This window comes from Podarcis filfolensis (genome assembly GCF_964270895.1).
Source record: "Podarcis filfolensis genome assembly, chromosome: 2".
In the NCBI taxonomy this organism is placed as follows: Eukaryota; Metazoa; Chordata; class Lepidosauria; order Squamata; family Lacertidae; genus Podarcis; species Podarcis filfolensis.
Genome location: NC_139605.1, coordinates 43,475,604 through 43,488,272, shown reverse-complemented (window position 1 = coordinate 43,488,272; position 12,669 = coordinate 43,475,604). Strand labels below are relative to the sequence as shown.

General features: G+C 39.6%; 1 protein-coding gene across 2 annotated transcripts in view; it reads left to right on the top strand.

Moving 5' to 3' along the window:
* The window catches only part of CACNA2D3 (calcium voltage-gated channel auxiliary subunit alpha2delta 3), a 488,574-nt gene that overhangs the window by 342,945 nt on the left and 132,960 nt on the right, over window positions 1-12,669 (top strand). For both annotated transcript variants that reach the window (XM_083602945.1, XM_083602944.1), the window contains 2 exons: window positions 8,063-8,134; window positions 9,291-9,371. In XM_083602945.1, the coding sequence (XP_083459071.1) occupies window positions 8,063-8,134; window positions 9,291-9,371 (153 nt within the window). The remainder of the gene's footprint in view (window positions 1-8,062; window positions 8,135-9,290; window positions 9,372-12,669) is intronic.

Sequence of the window (12,669 nt, the reverse complement as noted above, 5' to 3'; positions counted from 1 at the left end):
ATTTACCAGTATACGTTTTTAGGCTGCCAGCAAGAAATGTAAGAAAATTAACAATGTTGCATTCAGTGTTAGTACTGCTAAGAGTAAACTCAATGAAATTAATGAATGTAAGTAACTAATGCCCATTAATTTCAGTGAGTCTTCTCTGAATAGAACATTGGATGCAACTCAAAAGTTCCTTCAGTAACAATGTCATCTTATACAGGAATGCTCAGAAGTAAGCCCCATTGAGTTAATGGGACTTCTAGGCAAATGTACATAAGGTTAAAACCTAAATGACCACATTTCATTCACATTTCTATAATTTATTGGTAAAGGGAACATTTGTCATGCCCCGGCGACTCAATTATTTCTGTCATTCAACAGAACATCTGAAGAATAACCAAGTGCCTTCAGTATAATCCATTTCCATGATTTATCAGTAATTGTCAACATTTATCAAACATATTTTCACTAGAACAATCTCTCTGTTGGTATTTGTTACCAAACTTTCTGTGGCATTTCTTATAGTAATGGCTGGAAGCATTCTAGAGTCATCTAAAGGTTAAAGAGAAAAACAGCAGAACTACAGCAACAGGTGGAAGTGTTACTTTTAAAAATTATGACTACCATAAAAAGAGAAGAGATGGAGCTAGGACAGCAACTTGCTCACAAATTTTACACAAGCTTAACAGTATGGGGCAATCTTTCAACTTGTAACCATCTGTTATTTTGTGAAGTTCTGTGTGATGTTTTGGTCAGGCTATATAAACAGTTAACATTTGGTACAGCGCAAGATGCAAGACAGACCTCATATCTACAAATGCATATGATTAACTGTACTACTTGAAATGAACACAAGGACATAAGAGTTAAATATTGCATGGGGAGTTTGTAAACAGAGCGAATGTCCGGTGTGCTGTTTCACACAGCTTCCTATCTGGAATGGCACTGATCCTTTGAAGGGGTTACTGTGGCACTTCTGAAACATAAGAATTGAATATGAGTTTTAGATCACTATGTAAGAAGAGACATGCTGTAATAAGATCTGGACTTGTCCGAATAATTTGGTTTTTGGATGAGCCTTCCAGGCTTGTGATGCCATCAATAAAACCCCAAATAATTAATTCAGAGAAGCAATTAGTTTACTCTGGGCTTTGAATCTGTGTATTTAGCCCTCCTGATTCCTAACCTATTCTGTTCCTCAAGCATAAGCTACTCCTGTGTAATAGCCCACTGGGGCATTGTTTTACTTGCTTTGTTGAAACAGCAGGCTTCAAGCTGTGTTATCTTATTCCTGTTGCGAGGTATTTAGTACTGAGCCTGTATGAAACAGGAGGGACTATATATTAGCCATAGTAATGAAAGAGAGTCAGCCTTGAAAATATAATTTTGCTAAATTGAAAACATTGTTCCCCCCTGCCCGAAATGTTTTTAGAATATGCCTCTGGCATATAATCTTACTCCCTCTAAGTTTCCAGCAGCTTCTTTTCTCTTTGAGTCTTAACTTATTTGGGCAAGGCTTGCTGTCCTTTTATCTTGACACTATTCTGTTTCCAAAAAGCTAGACACATCATTTATCATTCGCTGCTTCATTTACTTTTTCCTACTTCAAGGTGCTGAATTACAAGGAAAAATTGGAAAATTTGCAACCCTGATATTGCCGTGGAAATGCATCAGCAATTTTTTTTAGCATTTTTATTAAAGTTATCTAAAAAGTTAAATTGAACCAAATGAAGTACAAAAGAACAATATAATGGTACAGTAGCTATTTATGGGTTGTTGTTTTTCTGCAGTGCTGCTTATTTTCTTTGCAGTGCATTTAAACTCTTTTTAAAGCTAATGTCTGTGTGCCTGGAGGAGCATCATGATCACACATGATCCACACTTAATTTCCAGATGTTGAGCATAACATCAGCATAGGTAGATCCCAACACATGTAGACTCTAATCACTGATCTGTATATCGCAAAACTGAATCATACTGGATCACATTATTCATGCCTATGAAGACTGGGTTCTACACATGTAGGCAGGCTGTAACTAAAAGTAAATCTGATTTATTTATTTTCGGGGGGGGAGAGCAGCTTTTTATTTTTCAGTTCTTATTATATTACATGCACAGCATCCTGAAGCCCCCCATGCTGGAGTGCCTGGTCTCTTGTGAGCCTGTAGAATTTGACTATTCTACTATGTTAAAAGCTGAACTGGTCCTTTGAATAGTTTTTTTTTTAAAAAAAAATCTGGTGTTATCAGAACCTCAAAAGGAGAGTCAGAATATAAAACCCAAAGTTCTATTTCTCAACAAAAAACCCACACTTCCTCCCCCTCCCTCCCAAAATCATTATCTCTTAAGAAGTTTCCTTCCATTTAAATTTTGTGCATATCATTTACAATTAGGAAATGTAGATGTCTCATGAAATGTAAAAATACCCCTTTGCAATAGCACTTAAAAAGAAATGGCAATGTGTTTACCTTTAAAAATCAAAGCAAATGGGAGTGGGAGAATCTGGACTTTGTTACTGGGTTTAATCTAATTATTCTTGCATTTCAAAGGACAAACACACACCCTTCTATTTGGAGTAGGAATGCTGAAGATCTTAAAAATAAATTCTATTATACACACACACACAAAGGAGGAGTTGGTATTAACATTGACAGAAACAAACGGTGGGTTGGGGGCTTTTCGTATTAGAATTTCAGGCAAGACAACGTGCACTAACCTCGTGATATACACTTGTTGTAAAAGGCAGAACTTTTGGGCCAGTTCACACAACATGATTTGCAGGCACAAATCTTGTAAATGATCTCTGGCCTCGGGAATCTTGACGTCTCCACCAAAATACCTCATACTGTGGCCATATTCCTGAGAGCTGCACCGACATGTTGGCCAGGGGGTGGGGAGCTCCCTTCCCACACAATCACATACTGCCTGAGCACAGTCCTTGGAAGTCTTTGGGCCAGCCAAAGCAGGAGGCTGTCACCCTATGTGGAGAGCATGTCTTCCAAGCATAGTGTGAAATGTTTATAGAGTTGGTCGTGTTAGAAGGGGAGCATTCGAAACCATTCTTTACAAATAAAACCAAGAACACAATCCTTTCAGAATGAGGTTTGGGGATTGTCCCTCCATCTGCCTTTCGTCAATCCCTGCTTCTGCTGTGAACTGTGCCCTCTGTCCAAGAAATAGAAAATAATAATAATAATAATAATAATAATAATAATAATAATAATAATAATAATAATAATTCTATCTTGCGTAGAATTTGTAATATCCAGGCTGAAGGTATTCAGATTTCCCTTGCCTTGGTGTTTCTTCCCTCTCCCTCTCTCTCTCTCTCTCTCTCTCTCTCTCTCTCTCTCTCTCTCTCTTTCTGCCTGCTTGTTTGCTTCAAATCGCTTATCTGGGGGAACTGCTTGCTTTCTCAATCCATCCAGGAAAAGGGTTTCCCCAGAAACTGCACTCCCACTTTTTGGAGTTTTGAGCACTGGTGCCTGCTTACTGTTGGGTGGATGATGAAGACCAGACTAGAATTAGCTGATTCCACCTGACACTGGTTCTCACTCTTCCTACTATTGGGCTTCTTGCTTTTCACCTCACCAGCTACCACTGTTGTCTCAGCTGGGGGGAAACAGTCCTTCCTTCAGTGGTAAATGGAAGGGTAAGAGACATCCATGGAACAAAGGGAGGGTTTTTTGATGGATTAGTTTGCACTCTCCACTAGCCTCCTGTCTCACCTCTGCCTTCTATTTTCTGTGTTGCCATACATATCCATCTAGGTACCAGGCTCAGGAAGAAGACTTGATCCCACCTTCCCACAGTTCTCTTATGTATGCCTAGAATTCTGGACCCTTACTTTATAAAACTTTGCACTTGGTTTGCTCTTCTACTTTATTAAAATCCTGTCTAGAACTAGCTTATTAAACACCTTCAGCTATATAGTACAATAACTTCTAGGAAGAATAGAATTAATAGGCCAGGAATATATAGCAATGTCAAGGATGGCTAAATTTTATATTACATTAATCTTTGGGAGGAAATTCTCTGATTTGGTCACCAACTCATAGTTAACAAGTTCCATTAGGAAAAGTGACTCAGCTCTGCTCACCCATTTATGTAAAGAGAAACATTCAGAAAGCTTGATGCAATGTCTGGAAGACTTGCTCTGTTTTTTTAATTTCAATTGCTTCTGCTTTGTGGCGTCCCACTTCTTACATAATATGTTAATGTTTTCCCTAACATAACAATTAAAGTTAAGCTGGAACGTTTCAGGAAGGCAACCATGTTAACCTTATGGTATCTTAAAGACGAACAGATTTATGGAGCAATATATAACTTACTGTGGACTAGAGACTACTTTTTTTCAGATGCTTGAAGCATCTTCTGTTGACCAGGTATAAAGGATAGGAATGGAATGCCTCTTGAAATCAGCAGCAAAGTGTTGTGGAAGATGGACATATTACCTCACTGATTTTCTGAAAGTTTTTCTGCTTCCCTGGAAGCCATCGTATTCATAGTTGACATGGAGAAGCACGTCTCAGTTCCTGTCCTTAAAGGCCTAAGTTATCTTTGTCTGAGATAACTCAAGGGCATCTAAGGCTGCAGCCAACCTCTGGGGCTGGAGAACAGTGTGTCTTAATGGAGCGGCAGTCCTTCAGCTCATGCTGGCTGAGGTGGAAGACTGGAAGGAGGCAGGCATATCACTTCGCTAGCCTGAATACTGCCAGTGACACTTCTGCCCACTTACACATTGGGCTGGTGGAATGGAGAATTCTGTATAGGCAACACTCCCCAAGCAGAGGCTGGCACAACTAGGCGGAGGGATACCCTGCCTGATGCAAGGGGGATTCTGTTTGCAACATAATCTACACCAGCCAGTGCTGGATTTATGTATAAGCTAAACAAGCTATAGCTTAGGGCCCCACTCTCTTGGGGGCGGTGGAGTTAAAAGTATTTCACTATTAATATACTTCTTAATTGTATTTCAGTTCAACAATTACTTTGAGGAAATACATATTTTGTTAGGTGCAAATGGCTTTAGACACCTATTAGGTCCATAAATTACCCTATAGCATATATTCAACAAAAAACAGCGACAATTTGTTGTTGACAAAGGACAGCTGGACATATAAAGGGCCCCATTACCTTCAGTAGCTTAGGGCCTCATCAAACCTAAATCCGGCCCTGACACCCGCCTCCGCCAATCTGGTGCCCTCCAGATGTTGTTGGATTACAGTTCCCATAACCTTCTCTGCAGTATTATCTGTCCTGGCTGCTACTTCTGATTTCTTGCTCTTCTTCACTCTTTTTGTATGCTTGCCAGCTTCATTTCTATACACTAATCTCAAACTACCTTCCAACACTATAAGCCAGCCGGAAAGGCAATATAGTTCACTACATTTCTGTTTCCTATATTAACTAGGTTTCTTCTTCCTTCCCACTCTTAAGTTTCAGTTTCTTGAGTTTGTATTTTCCATGATATCTTGCATCCCTGGCAAGAACAACCTTTAAACAGAAAGTAACCATTTTATAACTTAAAAAGCAAATGCATAATGTCTGAACAGTTTCGGTCATGTTGGGCATTCCTTTCACAATGTGCTTTCCAGTTCAGAAAATAGTGATATTTGGCAGCTGTAAAAACATTCAGTCTGATGCATTAACCATTTAACATTTTGTCCTACTTCTCTGTTTATACAAATTATTAATAAATATGTTGTTTGAACCCATGGGACTCCTTTACTAACTACGTTAAGACTCTTGTCTTCAGAAGCTAGCTAATTTCCACTTGGTTTATTACCTTTAAAAAGTATTTTATTTTAGATTTAAACTTACACGTGCTTATGATTACATTATTTCACGATAACAGAATTCCTATGGATTCCAGTGGAACATACCAATTAAAGCATTTGTTTGTTTAGGCATTTGTTGACTGTCCAAGAACAACATTTCTTGGGTGGTTCACCACCTTCAAAGAGAAAACAACACCCTCCAGCTTCCATCATGTCTTGGCCTTGTTTTTTGCCTAATTATATCAAAGAGCCATTTAATAAAATGGCTATGAAAGAATTTCAAAAGTGAATAGTTGGATTCAGAATTAAGCGTACATAACAATGCTGGCAGCAGCAGACGTGCCTGCTTTCTCCTCTGCACTGCAGCCTCCTCAAAAATGGTCCATCAAGGTTTGGGGGACCCTGCTGAATGGATAGGCTGCAGCATGGGCAGATGGGTGATTCCCCCCCCCAATCAGGCAAAGGCAACCCCAGAGAGTGGGAGCTCTGCTTGTGAAATACACTTTTGCCCAGTTTTTCAGGATCCTTCCTCCCCCCTCAGCCCTCCCCATGCCACAGTGCACCCTATTTCACAGGGAGGAGGAGCGGAGAAATCAGTTCCACCAGCCCCATTATAGATGCTTAATTCTGGAGTCAGCCCATAACTTCTATTCAATCCCTACCTGTCAATCAGGTGCTTTAGCTAAATATACATTCTGCTAAATGTTTGGTGTTTTGCTCTTGACTTTCTAAAATACTTTGAGGTGTGGCGTTCTCTCAGTGGCAGTGGACTGCTTGAACAATTGTTTCTCCCTGGGGAAATGGCAGCGTGTTTTGAAAGCTCTTTGTATCTGTAAACTATCCATGCCAATATACATTTGTAAGATGGCAAAACTCTGCATCCACCAAAAGTGCTGTGCTCCAGGACACTGTGGGCACACACCTGAGTGCATAACCCACATGCTTCCTGGCATTACACCCTGGAAACCTCAGCCATACTGTCTGGACCCATTGTTGTGCTCCTACAAGTGATGTCTCTGTGGCTGGGAGGGAACGTTTCAACATCCCCTGGCTAGAGGGGATTGAGGGATGTGTGGGAATTGTGTGGGAGGGAAGATCCAGAGAGAATTTTTTTAAAAAATTCCAAACATATGCTTGCCCCCAACCACAATTTAGTGCATGTATGTGTGTGTGACTTAATTCTGTATATCCTGTCACCGTGTTAATCTGCCACTTAATGTGCTTTCTAAATAAATAGTATATTGAGTAGTAATCCATATAAAGCAATTCTTTATATGTGTACTTTGTTCATAAGAATACATGAAAGGCTATCGTATATTAACTATTAATGCCTCAACTCCCACTGACTGGCAAAACCACATTATACCAGCTTTACAGGTAAAAAACTTGGACATATGAACTTTGAGATATGAGGAATCATATAAAGACTTAGTTTTATATTCTTCCAGGAACAGTTTCGCAAACAGTCAAAATTGTCCATCACAAATCTACCGGGGGTGGGGGAAAATATGTCCCCGTTTTTCTAGTCACAATCTTAATATGTGGTTGCCATATGTTTGGTGACAACATAGAATTTGATTGTTTCCCAATGCTGGGGCTGAATTAGACCATGGGAAAGCAGGAGGTAGAAGACTGGCTCAGCCACCGAATAGCACTGTTTTTTCGCTAACAGGGAATTTGCCTGTCATCTGTGTTTGCATGAGCTATATGCAGTCTGTGAGCCAGGAGTTCACGGAGGTCAGCAGCATTGTCGTACATGATCTCTAACATAGCTGCAATGCATCGGAGATTGTGGAAATGACTATGGCTGAGAGCCATAAGCTCTCAACTCACTTCTTACCAAGCTGGCATGAAAGCCATGTAAGAAGCAGCCCAGTGGAGTGTAGGTGTTAGCCCAAAGGCTACCGTCATCTACTACCATCAGAGTGTTCGTCCTGCAAAAAGTTGTAAATTGGATCCCACGAGAAGTGGAAATGTAAAGAAAATTAAGGGAGATTTGTCTGAATACAAAAATATTCAATACATATCCAACAGATGAGTAAAAGATTACAGTAATAGATTTCTCTTTCTTTAAATGAAAGATGATTTCAACAACACTTTCTGATAGGCACATGTTTTGGACTGAGCCTCACTCAGATGCACTAAAAAGCAGTGCAATGCAGGTTGCAATGGGCTCTTAAACATCATTTCCATTAATCAGAAGATAACTTCTTTGGATGCTTTCATAGCTATGATTTGATAATGGTCCCATCTCATATTGCTCTGTATTAATATCTCTTCTTATTTTTTAAATGTAGCTTGCAGACGATCAGGGATTGGTTTTGATGACCACTGTTGCCATGCCAGTATTTAGTAAGCAAAATGAGACTGTAAGTACTCACGCCATACACCAGCCATGTGCTACAAAATCAGCACAAATGTGAACGTCTTGATGAAGCTATGCATTTCTCGACTGTTGGTATCCTCTACCTTTTCCCCATAAATGTGTACTTGGTGTTAAAATAAATGCCATACAACATACTTAGCAGCAAAGAACTGAAAAGTAAACTTTCAGTGGTTCTTGAAATAAAACGCCTTGTCCCTTTTTAAGAAGAAGCACACATTAAAAATACAAATATCAAAGTTTTAAATACTGTTTAGCATAGTTGGGGGTTTTTTGGACATCAAATAGGATGCAATCCAGGTAAAGCTAAATATTTTTTTATTTATGCCTGGAAGCTATTGGTTTCAATAGGATCTAAGCACCCCAATCTTTCCCTGAAGTGTTCAGATTTGCCACACTATTGTATTGGGCGAACAGCAGCCTACTGTTCAAGGTGGAATAGATCACAGGCAGGAAAAAGGTAACACGTGTGCACCTGTAACCAATTTTACCATAGAAATTCCCTGCAACAACATGTGCACATGTTTGTGCATAAGATACTGTACATCTGTGCACACAGACACAAACATGTGTGCTTTTGCTGTCACTGTGGTTTTTCTGATTGGAGCAAATGTCTGTAATTATTCTTTTCTTAGACTAGTGCTAGTGTATATATCCAGAAATATTTCTACTATATTTCTATAATAGGGATCTTGGTTTTTAAAAATCTATTTACATTTTATATTTGCATTTACCTTGCCCTTCACATTTAATTCTTGCCTCATGGGCTTCGCAAGCTATTTGAAACAGAAGATAAATTGCATTTTTCTATGCCATATTTTGTCTGGATGGGGCTTCCTGAGTCAGAGTGTTTAATTGAAAGCATCTTTATCAGCTGCAACTTTGCACACAACCTTTGATTTTATTTCTAGGGTAGGGGAAAGAAGACATCTATTGATTTTGTTTGTGTGCGTATTCAGCCAGATTAGCTGCAGCCACCCATAATACCTTGTCAAATAGTTGGAAGAATTAGCTAGTTATCGGCAGTGCTCAGTGCAGTTTTAATCCATATGGGAAATACTTATTGACTGAATTACTGTGCTCTAACTGTAATTGTTTGTTCCAACTAATCTGCATTTTTTCCAAACAATCTTTTAAAATAGAGATCGAAAGGCATTCTTTTGGGAGTGGTGGGCACAGATGTTCCAGTGAAAGAACTTCTAAAGACTATTCCAAAATACAAGGTAAATAACTTTTTGATTACCAGTTCATTGTATTGACTTAAAAGTAAATTACATTTATATGCTGCAAAATATCTATTGAATCCGGATATGCTTTTCTGCAAATGAGCAGCTTCTTCTGCAAGGGAAGGGGCTTTTCTTAATGTAACACACAACCATTGTGCAAGCAAAGAGAAGTGAAATCCAACTGTGTGGTTCTGTAGCGCAAGTTCTTGTGCAATCTCTTTCACAAGGCCTTGTACAACATTTGCCAGGCATTGCTCCAAGTGTTGCACACCATTCCAAGATGTGTTCATGCTATAAATCATGTTGTGCTGAGCCTTCTGTTATTTGCAGAACATTGTCAGTACTATCATTTCTTCAACGGGTGTATCATTTCTTCAACGGGATCCAACCCATATTATTCAAACAAATTATTGATTGGGTGTGCTTCTTATGTATAATAAAGCCAGTCTAGGTAAGCTTTCTTCACAGATCATTCCCCCCAAAATGGAATCCCAGATCTCTTAATACCTTAGATATTCCTCAGTAATGTACTATCCCTTTTTTGGAAATTGCTACATTTTCCAAATCTTTTAAAAAGAAGTGTGTTGTTGTTTTTAATAAACCCTTCAAAACTTTGCTAAGCATATCCTCAAGCTCCTGCATGATCATGATAATAACTTACAAGCCCTCGCTTTCTGGAAACATCAATTTGCTGCACCACGTGGGATGTGAAAGGGAAGCAGACCCAAATCCTTTTAGTGCTGCTTCCGCTGTAGGGCACTGCCCAGTTGTGTGGCTACCACTGCTCAGGAACAACCAGTGCTGCCAGTGGAGCTTAGGAAGCAAAACCAGGGAGCAGACTGTAGGGAAAACTCTTAGGAAAGATACTTAAGTTTGCTGTGAATGAGGGTTAGCTACTGGTTGACAGGGCTGGGAAGGAATTTCATACACATTCACAACTGGTGTGGGTCTTTGACCTTCCTCGTAGCAACATTTGTGTTCTGATGGTTGTTGTTCATTATTTTATATTTCACCACAACTCATTATTGCAGGTGGAGAGGCGTTGGGTTGAATCCAGAGCAGGGATGAGCACCTCTCTTCCCTCTGGGAGATCCCCTTAAGGGATCCTGGGTGGTGCTTCAAGGCCTCAGGGAGGTAGCACACATATTGCATTCCAGGCTGTATGATAGGATTGTGGTATCAGTGCATACAGTGGTTGGCCTGCAAGTCATGCAACTTCCATCAACAGCTGCCTGATAACTGGATCCCATCCTATGCCACACCAAAACTCAGTGAGCTGTAACCAATAAAGTTGTGGCCTATTATAACCCACACAAGCCTATGTGTGGCTTTTCCTCTCCCACATTCCACACTGCAGGCTGCACAATATATCACTGACTTCCTCTTGCTTAGCCAAGCTGCAAGAATGACATAAGATATTGGGCAAATGAGAATTTTAGATTCAAGTCGTTGCTATGCAACTAATGCACTCCTTTGCTTGTAAAACTATAGACAAATATACAAGAGGACAATACAGCAATGCGCACACGCACACACACACACACAGAGTGAGAGAGAGAGAGAGAGATTAATTGTTGACTTAAGCACTTCTTCATAGATTCCCAAAAAAGCTTGAGTTTCTCAAACACATTTTTTATCTTCTGTAAGATTTGTGGCTATCTATCTTACTGGAGTTACAGTTTGGGTATGCAATTACAATTATTGCCCAAGGTTCTGAATTAGCTACAAAGCGGTCTTGAGGAGAAATTCTCATATGTGATTTGGTATCTTCAAGGTTTGCTGAGGTGAATAGTAAGGTCTAAGGCAGCACATTACTAGTTTGGGTTCAAACAGTAGCTAAATAAGGACAGGGCTTTGGCAGTAATAGTAAATTCTTGCATCACAATTTTAAGTCTGCCAATGTACCTTGTGCAATATAGTTGATAATATCCAAAATATCCAATATAGCCAAAAGAGTACAGTACCAGTTTCAAGTGCACTGGACTGGAGTCCCTTTTCATTGTCCTTAGCCATTTTCTTCAAAGCAATCTGTACCTGATTATGCACCACATTGTATTAGAAATGACCTCAGTTGATAATTCTCTCTCTCTCTCTCTCTCTCTCTCTCTCTCTGTGTGTGTGTGTGTGTAAGTACAAGTGCACACACGTGATGAGGGCTGTTCAAGGGCAGGTCAGCTGTCAACCTCTTTGTACCATCAAAGCTGTGGCTCTTGAATTATGCTGATTCCCTCTTCAACTATAGTCCCTCATGTCCTATAGCACACCATTTCCCTGACCTTCAAGAGCAGCTTTTCAGGGCCAGGGGAGAAATGGGAAAGTGATGGGATGGAGAGGAGAGAAAAGCCCTGTTTTGTAAGCAGAAACCTGTTTATGCTTCGCTGGATCCATCCCACAGTTTCCCTGGTGGTATATAAGATTGATTCTTACTTTAGAATGAACCTTATCTGAAGAGAGTGGCCTTTCATATAAAGCAATGTGACCTTTAAGCTAGAGAATGTCTTGAGAACAGTCACAATTGATTAAGAGATGATTTGGGCAATTTTAGAAATAAGTTGTATTATGCACTGCAAAACACACACAAACCCAACCCAGCAGGTTTAAAACTATTTCCGTATTTGATCTGCCTTCCCAGCGGTAAAGCTGTGTTGTACAGAACATCTGCCAAAGCTATCAGCAGCGGGGTTTTTTCACTAGGGGACATTTTAATGACTAGACATCAGTGATTTGAAGATACATTTATTGCAATCAATGAGGGCAGTCAGCTGTGTAACAGAAGCATTGTCAAAAGGGGTAGGATTGCTATTGAAATAAGTGCAGTGCTAAATTTGATTATGCATGTACTTTCAGGCCTAATACAACACTACATTGCTCTCAGATTACTTCCAATATATCTCTGAGGTTTGAAAGTGGAAATTGTATGAGCCTCTGAATTAGAAATAGTCCCTTTTTATGCATATAGTATTATGTCCATCTATTATTATTTTTTTACTCTCTTGATCACAGACAGTAAGGTGCCTAGGTCCAATTACCAGAGTCTCCTGTTGTCTTTCAGTACTGAAGTGGTTTAAACCAAATCAAGGTTTTTCCTTATCTCCAATAAGTTTAAAACAACAACTTCCATTTTCCATGGAAAATAAAGAGCAGCACATCTTCCGCACTTGCTAATTATGTTTTAGGTTCCTTCTTTCTGATAAATCATATTGCTCAGTAAAGGAAGCAGGGATGCTTCATTTTTCTCTTCCCTTCTGTAAAGCCAAAGTTCTGCTGCCAGTAGAACTGGAGAAGGGGTAACGTT